Below are 19,836 nucleotides of genomic sequence, written 5' to 3'. Positions count from 1 at the left end.
ACTCTGGGCACATCATTTATTTCCCCAGCTACTGTTGAGCTCATAACTCACCCGTAGCCTCCACCGGGTGAGTTAGACAGGGTCATCCGGACAGCTGGTTCCTAGGGATGAGGTTTTAATTTTGAGGATAGATTAGCTTCAAAAGTCCAAAACCCCAGACACAGCCCTTTAAAATATTAAAGGACAACAGCAACAAACAGTAAAACCAACAGCTTTCAAAAGGAGTGAAATAATCACAAGCCCGCAGAGCCAAGCACAACCTGCAGAGGGTGCGAAATTTGGGTTCAGCTGTTGACTGATGGCAGAAGGTGGGACAAGAGTGGGTCCATGGCTGTGGGGGAAACTGAGCACTTTATATGGGGGTAAACTTTTTTAGTGCTGAGAAATGGGAAAGAATTTGTTTGAAATGAAGTTCATTTTCATATCTGCCTTAACACCATCTTAGCACATAGTAGGTCTTCAGTAAAATTTTAAGGGTGGGATGAAAGTAGCTATTTCATCATGGTAAGCCTGCTATCACATGTAACATGGACTATGCAAGGTATATATTCTAAAATACTTCTAAATCTGGTGACATCTTAGTTACAGGCATAAAAATGACTGTAAAACTCCACTGTTTTTGCTCATATTACATTTTATTTTTAATACCCTGTAATTCTAAAAGACTTAAAACAGAAATCTTTCCATACATATATGTGAAAAAAATTAAAAATCCTTAATTCTCTCCCCCCTCATTTGCTGAATACAGTTTTACCCCCCTAGGATAGCAGATTCCTTGTCTGGGAGCAAACTTCAGCTTTTTATTTATCTGAGTAGATAAAATTGAGCTGTTGAGGGAAAAATGAGAGAGAGAGAGAGAGAGAGAGAGAGAGAGAGAGGGAACAGATGAATGGGCTATGGGTGCTCGGAATAATTAAGAATAAAGCATTAGATTGGAGATTTCATAGTAAAAACAAAAACAAAAACTCCGGTACAATTACTGTCATTAGAAATCATTAGAATTGCATATCTCCCAAGTGGTAACATATTCTATTCTAAAATAGCCTCGCAAGGAAAAAATTGGCATATCTAGATATGTATGTCTTTGGTGTTATCAAAACCAAAAAGACAGGATAAAAAAAGTGATGATGTGACTTTATTTTTGTGCAAAAAAGGATAAATTCAACTAAAAATATATATTTGTTATTTAGATATAATATAGTTTTGACTGGGGGCGTAGTGGCTTGCAGAATAACCTTTGAAAAGATCAGATGTTTTCAAATCTATGGCCATTCAGAATCTTGGTAACATCACTCCTATTTCATTGTCAAGGTGTCTTGGGAAAATAAAAATAATGACAGAGTTGAAATTAGTAGCTGTGTAGGAAAGAGAGTTTCTACAAAGGCTGGAAGGACAAGGATGGTTAAACAAACCTCCACAGACACTTTCTGTAATAGTCACCTCAAGATTGAAATCCTTAATCGCTTTATACTTTTTTGAGGCCAAGAACTGAAAGAGAAAAAGAGGTCCCATTTCCCACGTGGATGGGTGATTTAAAGCTGTTTTTCTTGCTGCTTGGGGAAATGATTGAGCATTAGGTTTCCATGTTTATTTTCTTACAGAAGTTTTTCTCATTTAAACGCCTTCAAGCACAGTTTACGCTCCACGCTGGTTTTCTTTCTTTAATTCCAGTTTTGATGTTGACTTAAAATGTAGAGTGCAGAACTAAACTCCGTGCAGAGCATTTGCAAGGCAGATTTATGTGCTAGAAATTATAGATCAGATCAATGAAAAAAGCACTTTTTTTGAAAAGGGAATGATCACCAATAAAAACCAATAACAACAACAACAGCAACAAAACTACAAAAACAGGGTATGATAACTTATGGCAGGGTACCATCACCTGTCTGAAGCTAAAATCAGGTTAAATTTCCAGAGGACAAATCCGATTTCTAGGGGAGTTATTTTTCAATTCTGGGGACATCTTGGCAGCTTCCAGCTTTTGGGGCTACAAACGTGGACACAGAATTCGAACCTATGGATTCTCGCCTCATTTCTCTATCTGGCGGCTCAGGTATTTCTCAAGAGAATGAGGTTCAGACCCAACTAAAACCTTATGATTTTAGCTGCTCACCCAGTGCCAGTCTCTGATCCATGGAATTTTAAATTTTTCGTGGGGACGGGGAATCCTCAATTATTTCGCAGTGGGCCTGAGAATCAGAAAACACTAAAACAGTGTCTGAGAATTGAGGAATAAAGCTTCTTCCTAGGGCAGCGCCCTCGGGCAGGCGGCTCCTGCGCGGAGTCACTCGACCTCGGTGGCTCGGACCAGCCCGGGGACAGGGACGTCGTCGAAGCCCCCGCCGCGCCTCCCGCAGGGCCCGCAGCACGCAGAGGGGAGAAGTATGTAGGCCGCGGCCGGCCGGCCAGGTCGGCGCCGTGCGGCCCATTCTCTCCCCGCGGTGGTGGCCCGCGACCCGCCCGCCTTCCCCCGGTGGCCGCAGCCGAGGGTGAGCCTGCTCGCGGCCTCCTCACGGAGTCTCGTCACTCCCCGCGCGCGCCCAGGTCTCTTCCCTCCCGGGGCGCGAGGGCTTCTGCGCCCGTGCGCCCGCCGTCCCTCGTCCTGCGCGGGCCACTGCCCCGAGGCCCGGTCCTCGTCTAAAACTTAAGCCAAGATCCCGCCCGAGGGGCCAATGTGCGTCTGTCGAGTCCCGACCGCCAAGTGGAACAAAAGCGGGATAGGCCCGCGCCGCTGGGCAGACCCGTCCGCCTCGCCCGCGCCGGCCTTCGGACGCCCCGTCAGGCTACCCTCGAAGGCCCGGAGTCTTGAGTGGACACCGCCTGACGCTCTCAGCCGCCTCGCAGCACTACCGTCAACCCCTCATGCGTGTTCGTCCCACGGGTTAGTTGGCCCCTGGCCGAACCTTGCCTGTCCCTCGTTCCTGCAGTACGTGTTCTCTCGGGGCTAGGCCCCGCCCGGGAAGCCCTAGCTTCGGGGCCGGAGCACCAAGAGGGCGCAGAGGGAGAGTCAGCGCTGCGACCGTCGGCCTCCACCCCAAATTCACACTAACTTCAGCGGATCCCCCGCCCCCCACCCCGGCGCGGCTCGGGCGTCTCAGAGGCAGGCAGGGGATGGCAGGGTACACACGCACGGTGGGGGCCAGGCCGCCTCACGGGATAAAGCCCGGCCCCGCGCGGCCACCGACGCCCTCGGAAGGTCGGCCACACCCGCCATGTGGCCCAGAAGGCCGCGCCGGGCGTCCGAGGTAGGCGTGGGTGCGCCTCGGTGCGCGAAGCGGCCTCCTGCCCAGTGACCGCTCCAGGCGCTCGGCCTCGGCCAAGCGCGCCCGACCTTCCCCAAGGAGCCCAGCGGCCCAGGCTCCCGGATCCCTAACACGAAGGCCGCTCGCTTGTGGGCTGGGAGGTTTGGACAGTGCGCTCTCAATGAGCACGCGCAGGCCCTGTGGAAAAACCAGGTGGCTGAGACAAGGCCCCCCGCCCCCCGGGACCAGAAGTTAGGAGCGCGGTCTCGGAGGGCTTTGCCCGTCTCAGTCACCAAGTTGTCGCCAGGTCATGGGACAGCTCCCCCAGCAGCCCCATACTGGCTAAGGGGCACATCGCGATCCGTCCAAGAGAAGGTTCCCAGGAACGACAACAAGGAGGACACCTTTCTATTCACGTTTAGTGTTTATTTATTAAAGGAGAGGAAAAAAAAAAAAAAGAACAGTAGAACAAGCTCTCCTCCTCCTCCTCTTCCTGTCTGAGTGAAGGAGGCGATGATGCCAGGTCTGTAATCTACATTTTGTCAAGGGTATGAAATTCGTTCCGAAGGAAAAGCTCGATCAATTTATTTTTGCTGCTTGCAATAACACAGCTGGATGATGCTTTGAGCTCACGCTAGACTGGGGCTCATCATTCATTCGCCAAGAACGGGCCTAAATTGTGCCTGTGGGATTAGGTCAATTTTAGTGGATCTACTTCGCCTCATTTGGTTACTAATTGGTTTCTTGTTTTATAAATCGAAATCTCATTTTCAGGAAATTACAAAACCCGTGCAGTCAGTCCATTGAGGTAATCCTTGGGTCAGGGGGTATTTAAATGGAAATGGCTCAACCGAGCACTGAGGGTAAAGCAACAGTGAAACTTCGCCCGGGGTTTCACGTGAAATGTGAGCTAGCCCTTTAGATCCATGATAGATACATCCCTTCTGATACTACTTATGTAAATATGATAAACCAGACTTTAAGGGAAGAGGGGGGCGGGGAGAAGCAAAATTTATCTGCTAAGGTTAATGTGGCATATCTTGGAAATCTTCCAAAATAGATTATGTTTTCTTTTGTCTTTGGCCACTTTAGCTGGGGAAAATCCTTTCGTCTAAAACCCGATTTAGTTATCGCCTCCCTCCCAGAGCTCCTTTTCTCCTTTGCAAAACCCCGTTCTCTCGGCCTCACCGAATTACAAGAGAATCTTTAGATCTTGTTCCCACTGTAATCCTGCCGCAAAGGGAGTTGGTTTCCTCCTCATTTTAAACAGACAATCAAAGGATTTGCGAATTTTCTGCGGTAGGTCAAGTGCAGAAACGAAATCTCAGCTTACCCCCCTCGCCAACTGAAATGGGGTGCGGGAGCGCGTCACTGCAGGCAGAAGGTGAGGGGGTCCAGGGAGAGGGGTCCCTAGCCCACTCCGGGCTTTTCGGGAGGTGAAACCCATGAGCAGGGCTTCGAAGGTGTCCTGGGCAGGCTGACTGGAGAGCTCAGCCCTGATATTAGGTCAGGAAAGCTCGGCAGGTAGACGAGGGCAGCCAGTCCCTTATAAAACATTAACCCAGGCATAACCGTGTGACGGAGCTTTCAGCCGGGAACAGAAGAGAAGGCGATGCTCGGTGAAAGCAAAAGGTTCCTTAAAAGGTGGTGGCGGGGGTGTGTGTGAGGGCGGGTACAGGAAAGGGCGACGGAGGCCCCTGTCACCCTGCGCCCGGCCCGGCTGCTTATTAACCTGCCGGTAAGTCTTATTTTTCCCTCGTAGGCGCATACTAATGAGGCCGCAGCCCGAGACCACAACCAGCCAAGGCTGGCGCCGGGAGTTCGGAACCAGTATTTAACCCTGAGCCCAGCTCGGGGGATTTTCAGATGATTCGGGTCGGGAGGCGGCTCCCCGGAGTCCCCAGCCGCTGTGGGGGGACCTTCATAATTTTAGAATAAAGACCTGTGTTGGCTGCAGGCGCAGGCTTCGCACTCTTCCAGGAGCTGAGGAAGACGGGATTCCAGACACAAGGCGGCCGCGACCAGCTCCCTGCACGCCCGAGCGCGCGGCCCCTCGCCCCAGCGAAGCTTTGGGCTTTCAGGCCTCGGCTGGGCCCGCGGTGTCCAAGGGTCAGCGCCATGCTGGTCCCGGGCTCTCCCAGCAAGATCCTTTCCCCTTTCCCCGTGCGGCCTCCCCGGCTAACCCCTCCCCCCACTTCTTCTGGGTGTGTAGGTGTGATCCGGGATGAAAACATGAACAGGTCGTGCCAGAAACCAAGGAGGATAGCTTGACTGAGACGGGAGGAGCGAAGGGAAGGTGACAAGGCGAAGGGGTGTGTACAGGCGGCTGTGGCGGAGGACCTCCCGCACGGTCCAGGAGGACCCCAGGGCTCAGGGCAGTGGAGTCGCTCTGGGGAGGAAAACTGGGGCGGGCTAAAGAATCAGGAGGGGTTGCCGAGACGCGAGGGAGGGAGAGGAGTCCGGGCGAGGTGCGGGGGGCGGGGAACATCAGTGTTTGCAGAGCTGTGGGGAGATCGTTAGATTTATTTAAATGTGCAAACACCCAGAAAGACCCGATTCGGGCTTAAGGGGCGCTCACGGTTACTCGTTACCAGGGTTTTGATCGCTAGCTTCGGAAGCAGCTCCTTGCCAACACATTTCAGGAGTCCAACTCCGTGTTATTCTGCAAGATCCGCCTCCACCCCCATATTACAATGCGAGTGTTTGTCATTGGGTACTTCATAGTGATTTGTCCCGTAATGCAGTAAATCAGTAAATCACCCCCCCCATTTTTTGTCACGTTTAACCTTGTTTAATCGTGTAAGCACAAAAGAATTTAACTACCTAGTTACACTAATTTCAGCAGCAACATTGTTAAAAGATATTTCCCATAAGTAGTGTAACCTCGGTCTCGGCAAGTTTCTTCTGCCTTATTTTTCATTTTCTTCCTGAAAACAGGTACTATAGCAGACTCCATATTACTTTAAAAAAATCAGCCACGGGCATACAGGGAGTTTTATTTTTTAGGCATCACCGGAGAAATGATTTGTGGCAAAGCCTGGAAAGATCTTAACGTGGTAGCATAAAGGAGAGGAAGGAGCAGTCTTTGTTAATAGATGATGCCTGGGAAGTAGAGAAGAGGAATGATTCTCTACGTCCAAAAGGGAACGAAGATATTGTAAGACGGTGTTAGCACCTGAAAATAAGTGACTTTCAGAGAGCTTTTTCTTGGAGTGGGGAGGGAGCTGAGGTTAGGACGTGGAAAGGAAAGGCAGAGGCAGGACTGCGGAGCGTAGCTGGTACTGGAAGCCATCCGCAAGCACAGGGATTTTTCCGAAGGGGATTAAAGTCAGAGGCCAGGGAAGGAAAATGGCTGGAGAGCCCCGCAGCCAATCAGAAAGCCCACCAGGACGAGCCGCAGTCTCAGGTCGTTCCCGGCGGGCAGCGGTATTCGCTGGATGTGTGGACACCCTCGGCCTCTTGATAAGGGTGATGAAACTTGGGGTGGGAAATAGTGTCCCTCGCCCGTCAAAGCACACTAGTGAACCTACGCCGAAGTTATCGGTCTGGTGCGGTGTCGGGACCCCTTCTGGGCACAGACTGTCCCCAAACTCGGCCACTTGTGGTCTTCCCCGGGGGGGGGGGCGGGGTAGGGGCGCTCAGCCAGGACCCTGCCCTTCCTGAGAAGCCCAGGCTGGTCGAGCAGAGAGAGAGAGAGGGAGTCTCACTTCTGTTAAACCCGTTAGAAGCTGAGCGGGCAGAGCCGTCATTTACCCTCTCGCGTCCCTGCGGTCTAGGTGGGGAGGGAGCCCGGGTGGTATCGGGTCGTGTGTGCAAGCTTGCCTAGGTGACAAAACCGCGAAACTAGTCTCAAACCGCCAGCCGGGTCGGAGTGCGTCTTTTAAGGGTGTCTCTGTGTCTCCACAGGGCTCGGCGAAGCGTGGGGCCACTCGAGCAGGACCAGCTCCCTGGACAACGTAGGCCGCGAACTGGGCTCCCACCTGCTCCAGGTACTGACTTGGGCCTCCCGGCGGCGCACGTGCTTCGAGGGCCCGGGTGCCGGTCCCCGAGCCAGGATTCTTGTTTCCCGGAAAATGGGATCCCGTCCGGAGGTTGCCGTTTCGCAGCCCCTACGACTCGTTGTAGAGTTAAGATGTTTAGCTCTTAACCTCGCTAGGTGTGGAAGGCGCCTCTCGAGGTGACAGTCGGCGCGTTGGGTTCGGAAGGGAGCCCGGTAAGGCCCGAATCAGGACGGCTGAACGGAGGGAGGGGGCGCCATCTGACGCCATTCAGCAGAGGGAACCGGAGGCCAAGCTGCCGAGGCCGGGCTGCAAAACCGTCCCAAATGAAGAATTTATCCAGGAAATAACGAGAATCTGGTAGAAATGCCCGTCAGTGCTTTAAGTCCACACGTCCCGGATCCAGCTGCGTCCGCAACTCGTTTCACCTCCTCCCTGTAGCCCCCGGGATCCCTCCTCTCTCTCCACGCGCCCTCACCCCAGGCCTGCCCGGGCCGTGTGCGGACCCTCGCGGGTACACACATACACCTCCCTGAGTAATGAGTTTATCCAATGTGGTGGCGCCCATTACCGCGCTGTTTGCAGTGTACACCGTTTTAAATTGCCCGTTGCCCGTGTAAGTCGCCTAGCAAATATTTAAAATAGTAAAACTCCCGGGGGCATTTTTAGGCTTGACACGTTTATCGCACCCTGCACCCCCTTATTCTTATTATTCAAGTGCACCACGGGCTCCTCCCGTGGGAGCCTCAAACCCAAGCAGCATCGGATTGGGGACTCTGAGCCCGTCTCCCTCCTGGACCAGGCATGAGCAGCATCTCATGGCAGGAGTGCCGTGGCCTTTCCTGTCCCATCACTACCCTGTGCCTCCTTCGATCCCAGAGGCCAAAAGAGATTTTAGTTTCATAGAGCAAAGAGAGGCCCTGTGTGAGCATTCCCTCCCAGGCCTGGCCTCCATGCCTCCGAACTGAACTAAAAAGATTCTGTCTCTCCCCTTTCTCAGGGGAGAGAAAGTTGTCTTTCATCAGTTGTCTCTCAATAACTGACCCCCACCCAAAGCTCTCCATATTCCCAACTAACTTTCCTCATCAATGTAAACAAGAGAGCAAAACCCAAACAGTCCCTCACCCCTTCTAGTTCTTGCCCAGTCTTTTTCCTAGTGTTCATCCCAAACTCCTTGTAGGACTTCATGATCCTCCCAAGTTCCATTGCTTACACTGCCCCCCTCACTCCCACACCGCTTGCACGCTGGCGTGCTCTGCACAGGCCTCACAATATTTTGATATCCAGCATAAGATGCTCATCTCTTATCACGCCTGACCTTGTTCATTCCACAAACATAGGAGGCCCAACTGTATGCCAGACAGAAAGCCCTGCCCTCATGGAGCTGACATTCTAAAGAAAGCAGCCTTGTAAACCCACACAGGTGCACAGCATGGTATGCCAGGTGGTGTAGGTGCCATGGAGAAAAAGAAGTAGGTGAAGGAGGTGAGCTGTGTTTGAGTGGTGCCATTTTAAATGGGGACGGTTGCAGAGGACCTCACTGGGAAGGTGACATTTGGGCAAAGACTGGATGGAGGTGACACTGCTTACTTGACATTCTGCCTCTCCCTGGGTCTCTAAAGTAGCACAATTTCCTGGATTCTTCTCCCTCTCTGCCTGCTCTTCTAGGTTTTCCCAATACTGTCTGGTTGTAAATGCTGGCATCCCCGCCCAAGGTTCCAGCTCTGTATCTCCTCTCACAGATTCCTGGGTTATCTCAACCTCAGCCAACACCACCACTTCAACTCCTTTCCTCTCATTTGCATGACCCCACTGGTTTCTTGTCTAGACACCCCTCCTGAGAGCCAGACCTTTATTTCCTACTGCCAACTGGACACATCCAAATGGAAATCTGCATATACCTGAAGTTTAGCATACCTAAGACAAGAATTCATTATCTCCTTCTTCCAGACTTCCACTCATACAAAAACTCACCAGGCCTCCCTAAAGTTTCAATGATCTTGAAGTCAGTCTCAGCTTCTCTTTCTGCCACCACAAATTCCACAACAGCCAGAACCACCTTTGACTTGGACTCTTCCCCCACCTCGTCTTCCTTGTGGCCACCCAAGTTCAGCTTTGACCATCTCTGATCTCCTCATTTCCACTCTTTCCTCCTATAGATCACTGTCCACAGTCTGCCAGGAGAAAAAAAAACAAAAACAAAAAAACACATCTAAGCATGCTATTTCCCTGCTTAGAAACCTCTGTTGGAATCTGATGCCTGCAGGAGCATCTCCAAATTCCACAGACTGACATCTCAACCTCTCCAAAAATCCAGCCCCAGCGTAGTCCCTCAGCCTCATCTCCGGTACACCAAACTCATCAAACCTGAATACACCAGACCCACCCTCCACCCCCAGTCCCTGCTTTCCATACGCCATTCCTTCTGCCTAGGATGCCCTTCCTCCCTTCTCATGTTCAAGCTTCCTTTTCAAGGCTCTGCTCAAACAGCTCTCCTAAAGCCACTCTGGTTCTCCCCCAGGCCTCTGGCCACTCAGTCTCCAGGCCCTCGCAGCACTGTCTATTCAGCTGTATGTTCATTATATCTGTCTTTAGGCCAGTTGTCCCTTTAGGACTTCCAGATCCTTGAGAGCAGGATCTGACTCATCCTTATCCTTCACTGCCTGGACTGAAGCCTCATTCACAGAGATAAAGGAACAGTGAAAATCTAAGACTTTTCTTCATGGAGAGCCTGCCAGTTTGATGCATCAATATAAACACACACGTACACACTGTAGCACTACTCTATGGACTTGCTGCCGGGAAAGCCTCCCGTCTCCTAAATCCCCCTCTCCTGGACTCTTTCCAGAGCCACTGGCCAGCTGCCTTCTATCTACAAACTTTTCAAGCTGCCAGCCCTTCCACACCTCCCAGTGCCTACTATTTCCCAAACCCTGCTAGCACTCTTTCCATTATAGAACGTCCCACTATGAAACTCTCCAAGACTGACACAGGAAACTTCTGGTTTGCTCAGTGACCATCACCCCAAGGACCTAACCCACCTCTTATCACAGGCTGTGATTTTTTCCCCCAGAATATTTGTGTATGTTCCAGATATGTCTGCTTTGTCCATTTTGGTGAATCCTCAGTCTTGGTGGGCAGTAGCCTTGTCCACCACTTCCTAGAGTCTCTTCTAGGGTGCTGCATGTCCCATGCTTACAAATTTGGAATGAACAAAAGAGAGACCCTTGTGGCTGGTTTTCTTTGCCCTATTTCCTGCCAGGCCCTGTCTACTCCATCCCTCTGCACTTCTGGCAGAACCTCTCTAACTTCTGTACACCGCCCCCCCCCCCAGTTTCTCTCGATGGCCCAGAGGGCTCTCCATTCAATGGTTTCTGTCTCCCCAGACCTTGGATGGCTTCATCTTTGTGGTGGCCCCAGATGGGAAGATCATGTACATCTCGGAGACAGCCTCAGTCCACCTGGGTCTTTCTCAGGTAGGTGAGTGGTCCACACCTCCAGCCTTCAATGTTTACAGCCAGGGCTGGAGGCTGGAGGTAGGGTCGGGGTGGGGCTTTCCCAAAGCTTTTATACGTGTTTCTGGGACTGGAAACATCTCAGCTGGCAGGAGGTCTGGGTCTCCCTCTTTCTCTACTTATCCTTTAGCATCCACCCCAAGCCCAAACAGTGGCTACCTTTTTGAGCTGCTACCATAAGCCAAAGACCATGGGAGGTGGTTACATACTCATGTCGTGATGTCTTCACCAGAATATTGCCAGGAAGCTACTACTATTACTACTTCAATTACTATTATTATTCTTTCCTCTCATAGATAAGGAAACTGAGGCTTAGATAGGTTGCAATAGGTAGCAGGCAGCAGAACTGGAATTAGAACTCAGGACCGACTCTAGAGCTGTGGCTCCTGTCCTCATAGCCCTGCAGACCCCCGGCTCAATCTTCCAGCCCCTCCGTGGGGCAGCCCACCTCCTCGGAGAAGGTGATATCCCCCTCTTTACAGGTAGAGCTGACCGGGAACAGCATTTACGAATACATCCACCCTGCGGACCACGATGAGATGACGGCGGTGCTCACGGCCCACCAGCCCTACCACTCTCACTTCGTCCAGGGTAAGGCGGACGCGCGCCGGCGACACTCCGGCCCATCGCAGTCCCTGGTAGCTCTTCCTCCGTTAGCCGTGGCAGGGACATGGCGCCGCGCCGCTGGCCTCACGTCCTGCGCCTCCGTCCGCTCCTCTCTCCAGAGTACGAGATCGAGCGCTCCTTCTTCCTGAGGATGAAGTGCGTCTTGGCCAAGAGGAACGCGGGCCTCACCTGCGGCGGCTACAAGGTGCGTGGCTGAGAGGGGAGATCCACGCCCCGTGGCGGCCGCGGCCACCGAGCCTGGTGCAGGTGAACGGGGCAGGACCAGAGGCGCGTGCGGCGGCGTGGGAGGGAGGCTCCGGCCGCCGGGACCACAGTGCCCCTCACGCGTCACAGCGCCGGGCGCACCGCCAGGGCCATTAAACTTCGCGAGCACCTGAGGACTACGTTTTAAGATTGCGTACGTCTCACTGGGTCCGGGTGCTGCCTGGCCGCTGGGGGTCTTAACCTGGGACACGCAATGGGCCTTAGGGGTGTGTAAAGCGTCTGAAACGGTCGGTAACTTCGGTGGATTCGTAGAGTTTACGCACAGCGTCAGATTCCGCCCCCTCCCCTGCCAGAGGTTAAGAACCAGCGCTTTAGCTGGAATCCAAGTTTTCCTTGTTTAATAAGCACTAAACATGATCAGAATGCAGGTTCCAGGGCCCCACTTCGCGATCCGGATGCATTAGGGTTGGCCGGGCTCAGGCCTCTGCATTTTCCTCAGCTCCCAGGTGAGCTCACTGGGGCAGTACAGTCGTTCCCTTGAGATACGTTGGAGCCCCAATAACTTTGGACGCTTCAATGTGAGGGCGTGGCCCACAGGCGTTTGTGGCCGAGGAGAGTCTCCAAAAGTTTCAGTCCCTTCCCCCCCTTTTTGGATGTTTCCTGGCTGTGGCTGAGTCTCCCGCCCTCGCCGTCCGCCTCAGGTCATTCACTGCAGCGGCTACCTGAAGATCCGCCAGTACAGCCTGGACATGTCCCCCTTCGACGGCTGCTACCAGAACGTGGGCCTGGTGGCCGTGGGCCACTCGCTGCCTCCCAGCGCCGTCACGGAGATCAAGCTGCACAGCAACATGTTCATGTTCCGCGCCAGCCTGGACATGAAGCTCATCTTCCTGGACTCCAGGTGGGCGGTCAGGGCGGGAGGGGGTCACCCCTAGAGGGAGGGCGGCCCCCGCTCAGTCACTGAGAGCTCCTCGTCCACCTTGTGAGCCCATTTTGCAGATGAGGCGACTGACGGGGCCCTGCGAAGTGAGGGTGGGCACCCAGCGCTGAGGCGGCTGTCGAGGGTGGGGACGGCCCAGCAGCCCGCGCTCATCCCGCCGGGGTTGCTCTCCGCAGAGTGGCGGAGCTGACGGGGTACGAGCCTCAGGACCTGATTGAGAAGACCCTGTACCACCACGTGCATGGCTGCGACACCTTCCACCTGCGCTGCGCCCACCACCTGCGTAAGGCGCCACGCTGCCCGGCCCCGGGGCAGAGGACGGTGGGGGGAGGGGTGGGGGGATGGTAGGAGAGGCCCTGCGGGCTCCTGCCCCAGCACCGGTCCCACCTCATTTCCCTCCTCATCCGCGGGCCCTCACACAGGCCGAGGGAGAGCCTCTGAGTTTCTGGGTGAAGTTCTCCCAGGAGGGGTCTTGTTCACCTATTGATAGCCGCCCCCCTCCCCCACCAAGATGGAAACGGAAACCGAGGCTCGGCCACTTGGCTCACGCGTGTGTTGACTCGCTTCAGCTTTGGATACAGCCTTGCTTTGAGTTTAATCTCCGAGACAGGGAACGTGAGCATCGGAGCTGAGCGGCCCAGACCCTCCCTTCCGTAGGTAGAACATCGAGTGCCAGGAATCCCCCAACTTTGCCCTCCTTGCTAACCTCGAGGGACCGGAGCACTCGATGCAAATGAACAGGACAGTCGGTTCATTTGGGAACCTTCTGGTTGTCTCTCCCTCCTGCCCTGGGAGCAGTTATTAGGGCTCACGGGGGACCCGCCCTCCCACCGCCAGGGATTACATTTGGGCCGGTTCAGGAGCGGGTCCGTTCACCATCAGCTGCCTTGTGTCTCTCCATCAGTGCTGGTAAAGGGGCAGGTGACCACCAAATACTACCGGTTCCTGGCGAAGCACGGCGGCTGGGTGTGGGTGCAGAGCTATGCGACCATCGTGCACAACAGCCGCTCGTCCAGGCCTCACTGTATCGTCAGCGTCAACTATGTCCTCACGTGAGTGCAAGTCTGGGACCCCTTTGCCCACTGCAGGCGACCCTGGTTTCCACGAGGGTGCAGGTGATGGGCACGGCCGGGTTAGGCGAGACTGGGGTCCGCGGGGGACGCCGGTTTTGACCCTGAGCGCTGGCTGAGGGCCAGCTCCAGCACTTTCGCCGCTATGAAGAGACTTTCTCACGTTCTAGAGAAAGATTTAGGACTTTTCCCATCCACAGTCCATATTTGCTTTCTACTCTCTCTCTTTTAACCTTTTAATCTAACTCTGCATTAAATAAAACAATGCGGCAGGAAAGAGAGAGAGAGAGGAGGGTCCCACGTACGGAGCCGTTTATAGTTAATAAACAGGACATCTGTTTCACTTTTTCAAAGCTGGGTTTGAAGTTCTTAATTTTAACCAGAGTCTCCAATCAAAGTTAAGAGTTCTGAGAGAGTGATTCCTTCCTTGAACCACAAAGGGGGTTTAAGTGACCAGGAGGGTCTAACTTTAACCTCCAGAAAGCAAAGGGACCCGACCTGAGCTAAGACTGCGTCTTGGCCGGGCGCCCAGGCCCGGCTTGTTGTGCAGCATCCTCGCTGCGTGAGGAGCCGGCCTCGCGGTGCCACCTGCGGGCGCGGCTGGCTGGGCGGCCTCGGTGGCTGCAATGGAGCCTTACTCTTTCTAGAAACAATAATCACTTCTGGTTAGCGGTGTGGCCCTGCAGGCTGATCACGTGTCCTGGTGTGCCTCTCGTGAAGAAAGCACGTTCTGTATAATGTTTGTGAAAATAAAAGTGCTTGGGGTTGAAGCCTTTATGAAGAACCCTTTTGTGTGCAGTTACCTTTTTTTTCCCTTTTGGTAGAGGTTGAAATTCTTGTGAATTTCTTGTGATTTTAGGTTACCTCAGCAGTTATTTACTTTGGAAGCGTTGACACACCAGGGCACTTAGTAGAAATGCTATTTTGACATTAGGAAGTTGGTTAAAGGGTGCTATTTGGAATCAGACTGTACTATGGGCCATGAGGAGTAGATTCATTTCACGTTCTTTTAAATTAACAAATTAAAAATGTAGTAGTTGGAAATATTATGCTTGGCAATAAGATTATTTACTCTGTGCCCTGTTTAATAAGAAAATTTAATTCAGTAGGCTTGGAAAATGAACTTGTTTTAAATGAGGATTCAGCATTCAAGAATAATAGCTGGTTATTAAGAAGAACCTTTTTCTTTCTTTCCTTTTAGTAAGTGGTATTAAAACAAATACTGTTAGGCTCTTGTAATAGCAAGAGAGCTGTGGATTTTAACAGAGAGCAGAAAACATCCCAGTATTTGAGGTACCATGAAACAAAACCATCTATTTTATGAATGCAGTTTTTCATATTGTTAAAATAAACGTAAGAGAAAATGGCAAAACATAATTCATAAACTAAGCCACTTTGTGGAGTAGAAATATTAAAGAGTGAAAAATTATGTCTGCTCACCATGGAAAGGAAACGGACATTCGTTAAGAAGGTGCTTTGTATGTCTGAGACATCACGAGCATTATACATACACTCTGTTCTATGGTGGGTGCCTGTGGTTATAATCATTTTTTATCAAACAGCGGGTATATAGTCACACATCCCCATATAAATGATCAGAATGCAAGTTAGACCTCCCAATGGGTACACTTAATTTATGTTTAGAGTCATTTTGAAATATTCTGTTTTGTTTTCCAGGGGATAAGTGTACGTTCTTTCTTCTGTTGACTCTGTCATTCTTCACTCTACACACTTCCTCAGAGCTGCAGGATTAGGCTCCCAACTCTACATCAGATTAAAAAGATGTAATGAGGATAAATGAGTTACAGAGGGAAAAATAACATCGCACACATTTTCCTGAATGTTTTATACCTCTGAATGAAAGTGGAAATAAACACACAGAAGCACACAAGATGAAAAGCTGAAATTGATTACCCTTTTATGAGGCTCAGCTCCAATTCTTTGTATAAAAATTCTTAGGACAATTTTTATAGCTGCAAATGTGGAAACTGCCTTAGATGGAATGTCATCAAGTGGCTCTGTGTGTGTTGACAAGATTTTCATAATGAACAGGTTGCAGTTTGTTTGATGTGTATATCACACATCTGGCTGGAAGTTACTAATTTACATTGTCTTAGCAAATTAAATAGATGGCTATTGATTCTCTATGGTAGCAGTGAACTACCACATACATTTGTTTTCAGGGCTAGTTCTCTATGAAGCCTGAGAATGATAAGTGAATTCTTTCCAAATACACCACCTCAAACAATATACTTAAAACCACAAGCCCCCCAAATAACTTGACAGGCCAGATGCTTTCCAAATTTAGACAGTTTAATAGCATGCTTTGTGAAGGGGTTTTCATGTCATGAAAGTAGAGAGAATTTTAAGTAGTCATTGGTCAAATGAAGGTGTGGCATTTTGGTGGAAGCTACATTCATCAGAAACTCATTTTTTTTTAAATTGGACAAATCTCAATTTATTTGAAGTATTTTTTTAAAAAGTCATTTTGAAATAATTTTATACTTTTGGAAAAGGTGTAAGAAAGTATAAAGCACCACTGTATAGCCTTCACCTAGATTTTCACCAGTGGTTAGCATTCTGCCACTACGCTTTGGCATTCCCAATCTCTCCCTTCCTTCCCTTTCCCCCTCCAAATATATAAACATGTACATATACATGCACAAATATTACTATCTTTTTATGAACTATTTGAGAGTAAGTACAGCCGTCAAGCTCTTTTACTCCTAAAAGCTGAAGTGTGTGTTTCTTAAGAACAAAGACATTCACTCATATAACCACAGTAGAATTATGAAAAGCAAGAACTTTAACACAAATACAATACTATTATCCAATATACAGACCTTATTCAAATTTCTCCAGTTGTCTCAGTAATGTCCTTTGTAGAAAAACTTCTATTATTTTTTTTAAGGTCCAGGATCCAATCCAGGATCACACATTGCATTCAGCTTTCTGTTTCGCTAAGTCTCTTTTAACTAGAACATTTCCTCATGCCATTTTTGTTTTTCATGAAAGTGACCATTTTAAAGGGCACAGGTCCAGTATTCTATACACTGTCCCAGAAACTCATTTTTCTAAGTTCCTGGTGGTAAATTTATTGTTGAAGTTAAAATATGCCTAGAAAAATTAGTCATTATTATCTAACAAAAGCAATGATGAATAGAAATGTTCAGTAACCTTGTTTTAATAAGCGGCTGCGACAGTGATTGTAGGAATTTTAGAGGCAGGTGGTGTTTTTACTGGCCTTCGTCTGACCACTGTACAAAATGTTGGTGTTCTGGAAATCTGGAGAAGAAAGGGAGAAGACATTATGATTAAATTTAAATTTTTTTCTTAGTTTTTCTCTGGGTCCTTGAGGTTCCCTGAAGCTTGTATAGGTCTTCATTAAAACTCGCCCCCGCAAACAAAACCCCAAAACAGGAAAAAAAAAAAAAAAAGCTGACCAGCTCGCGACTTATTATAAGACACACATACCCTGTTAGCTTAAAAAAAAAAAAAACTTTCTTATAAACTTTGAGTGCCCACGGAGTTTGAAATAAGTGTTAAGTATGACAGGCCCTGCTCCCTGATTATTTTCAAGAGGAGAGGTGAATGGAGCTAGTGTCTAGTAACAGTGAATGTGGGGCAAGTCCAGAAAGTATGGAGAGTGAAAAAGAGCATACGGTGTAAAACCAAAGTAATTTTCTTGAATTTGTATGTCCTCGAGTTTGTTTAATTAGTAGTGTTAGTTATTCATAGCCAGTTCAGATGGAAAACATTAGTACTTAATGTGAAGAAGATTGAAAATGTGGAACACCCAATAAGCTGTGAAAAATAATTTCTAGAAAAATGAAGAGTCTTGCTTCTCTTTACGTTTTAAAAATTAAACTTTTAAAATCTACTTTTAAGGATTAACCAATAAGGTGTAACAATCTCATTTTAAAATATTTTAAAACGTAAACTTTCAAACATACAAAAAAGTTGAAAGAATTGTACAATGAATATCCATATACACATCATCTATAATACAAGCCATATTTGCTTTCTGTCTCTCTCTTCCTATATATATGTCTATTTGTATATACATTTTTTTCTCCACTGAATCATCTTAAAGTAAGCTACAGACATCATGATACATCATCCTTAAATAACATTCTCCTACATAGCCACTGTACATTTATTATGGCACATTTTAAGTGTTCAAATTACTGTGTGTAGAAGGTTGCAAAAATATACATGAGATCTAGTTTACGGATGCCATTAAAGACAAGCCACCACTGAAATTCAAGTACTCACTGATGCGTGACCTCATTTTGGATGACTGATAGACAATATTTTGTGAGGGGACTTCTGTAGGATATAGTAGTAAATGTTAGTGTATTTTAAACTAGACTTCTAATGAGAATTGTAAGCTAATACACTTCTGATATTTCACTTGGAAAGTAAGAAGATTTTCAGAGTAATTTGGTAATTTTGGAATCAGATACATTTAATATCTTCAACCATTTTTTGTTATTGTTGTTGATAAAGAAGCCTTCTCTGTTTATTTCCTAAGTTTAGAGTAGAACAGCGTTTCAGTGGAAAATCTCACATGCTGTTTTAGAGTGATTCACTGAACATATAGAAGAAAGTAATTTTCTGTCTTACGGTTTCTATCTCAGTGTTACAGAAAGCAGAACAAGTAGAGACAATTTACATTAGTGGTCTATATAACACTTGCTATCTACTGAATAATCCTTTGAATTTGTAGAAAAGTTAGGGCAAATGCCAAAGGAGACATACTTCCTTCATAGAAAAGAAAAAAAAAAAGACGGTGTCTACACTGTAATTATTGCAGGTCCCATAATTTTTGTTCTTCCTTGCATAAAACCACTCACAATTAAAAAGGGTTTTTAAGTGTTAACATATTCTGTGAATATAAACCCTTACGTATCCTTACAATAAAGCAGCAGACATTAAAATATGCTCATATTAGTTTGCCTTTCAAGTGTGTTAATAGTTCTGAGCTAATTTGAGCACTTAAATTAAAAGATTTTTAAATTAATTTAAAGGCCCCGTGATATTATTGCTATTACTGCTAGGAAATTTTAGAAAATGCTTTTTAAAAACTTGACCAGTAATTTGAGTAGTTATAAAAATGGACTTTGTTTTTCTGGCTTTTGTAGCAAAACCACCCTTTTCTATTACAAGTAATATCAAATGAAGCACCTTTTGACTTAGCAATCTACACCAAAATATGAAATAATTTATTCTCGTGCCTCAGATCGATGGAGCACTCATTGCATAGATTTAATGTTTTTGATCATGAAAAATAATAATCATGTACCAATGTATACCCATAACTTAGGTTTGATCCCTAATTGTGTTGAATTATTATTAAGATAATATTGAACATCAAAGCCCCTGTTGTCCTTTTCAAATGATCTTTTATGTAACTGAATGGTCATAGAAACAAATTGAAAACACATTTGTATAGACAGTAATTTATAACAACCAAAGCTATAAATAGTAATTAATAATAATTTTATAACTACCAAAACAGTTTATTAAAGGAAAGGACTGGGACATTTAGTCTGTTTTATAGTACCTAATACCAGTACTTACTTAAATAATCTTATCCTTCATACACTTTTCACTAATTGTAATTTTTTAATTTTTATTTATTTATTTATTGCGGTACGTGGGCCTCTCACTGCTGTGGCTTCTCCCGTTGCGGAGCACAGGCTCCGGACGCGCAGGCTTAGCGGCCATGGTTCACGGGCCCAGCCGCTCCGCGGCATGTGGGATCTTCTCGGACCGGGGCACAAACCTGTGTCCCCTGCATTGGCAGGTGGACTCTCAACCACTGCGCCACCAGGGAAGCCCAATTGTAATTTTTTTTGATCAAAATGATCTGTATTTAGTTTTGAATTTCTCATTTATACTCAACATTTTCCCTCCATGCCAAAAACATATTTCTTTTAAAGCGCTGCCACATTCATTGCTTAATTTGCTCTTTTGACATCTCTGTACAGTGATTGGGGCCAGGATCACACTCCCCGTTTTCTAGGTGAGGAAACTGAGGTCAGATCTGCTGAGTAAGTAGTGAAGCCAGGGTTAAAGCCTGGAATGTCAACCGTATCCCCCAGTTCTCTGTATGGTGATGGTGGGGGAGAAAATGTCTGGGAGAGAGGAATGGCTTTAAATGAGTAAGGCCTGTAGTGTTAGGCCACCCAGCTTCTGGATAGGCTTTCATCTGGTCTCATGATGGAACATTAAAAT

The 19,836-nt window shown here is 48.2% G+C and overlaps 1 protein-coding gene across 2 annotated transcripts in view; it reads left to right on the top strand.

Moving 5' to 3' along the window:
- Positions 1–19,836, top strand: part of SIM1 (SIM bHLH transcription factor 1) — a 68,928-nt gene that overhangs the window by 3,453 nt on the left and 45,639 nt on the right. For both annotated transcript variants that reach the window (XM_081250750.1, XM_081250749.1), the window contains 7 exons: positions 7,149–7,231; positions 10,627–10,720; positions 11,242–11,346; positions 11,481–11,566; positions 12,288–12,487; positions 12,703–12,809; positions 13,431–13,578. In XM_081250750.1, the coding sequence (XP_081106876.1) occupies positions 7,149–7,231; positions 10,627–10,720; positions 11,242–11,346; positions 11,481–11,566; positions 12,288–12,487; positions 12,703–12,809; positions 13,431–13,578 (823 nt within the window). The remainder of the gene's footprint in view (positions 1–7,148; positions 7,232–10,626; positions 10,721–11,241; positions 11,347–11,480; positions 11,567–12,287; positions 12,488–12,702; positions 12,810–13,430; positions 13,579–19,836) is intronic.

The sequence above is a fragment of the Mesoplodon bidens genome (genome assembly GCF_964165515.1).
Source record: "Mesoplodon bidens genome assembly, chromosome: 12".
Taxonomy (NCBI): domain Eukaryota; kingdom Metazoa; phylum Chordata; class Mammalia; order Artiodactyla; family Ziphiidae; genus Mesoplodon; species Mesoplodon bidens.
The sequence above is the reverse complement of the archived record's forward strand: the minus strand, read 5'-3'. Positions and strand labels throughout refer to the sequence as shown.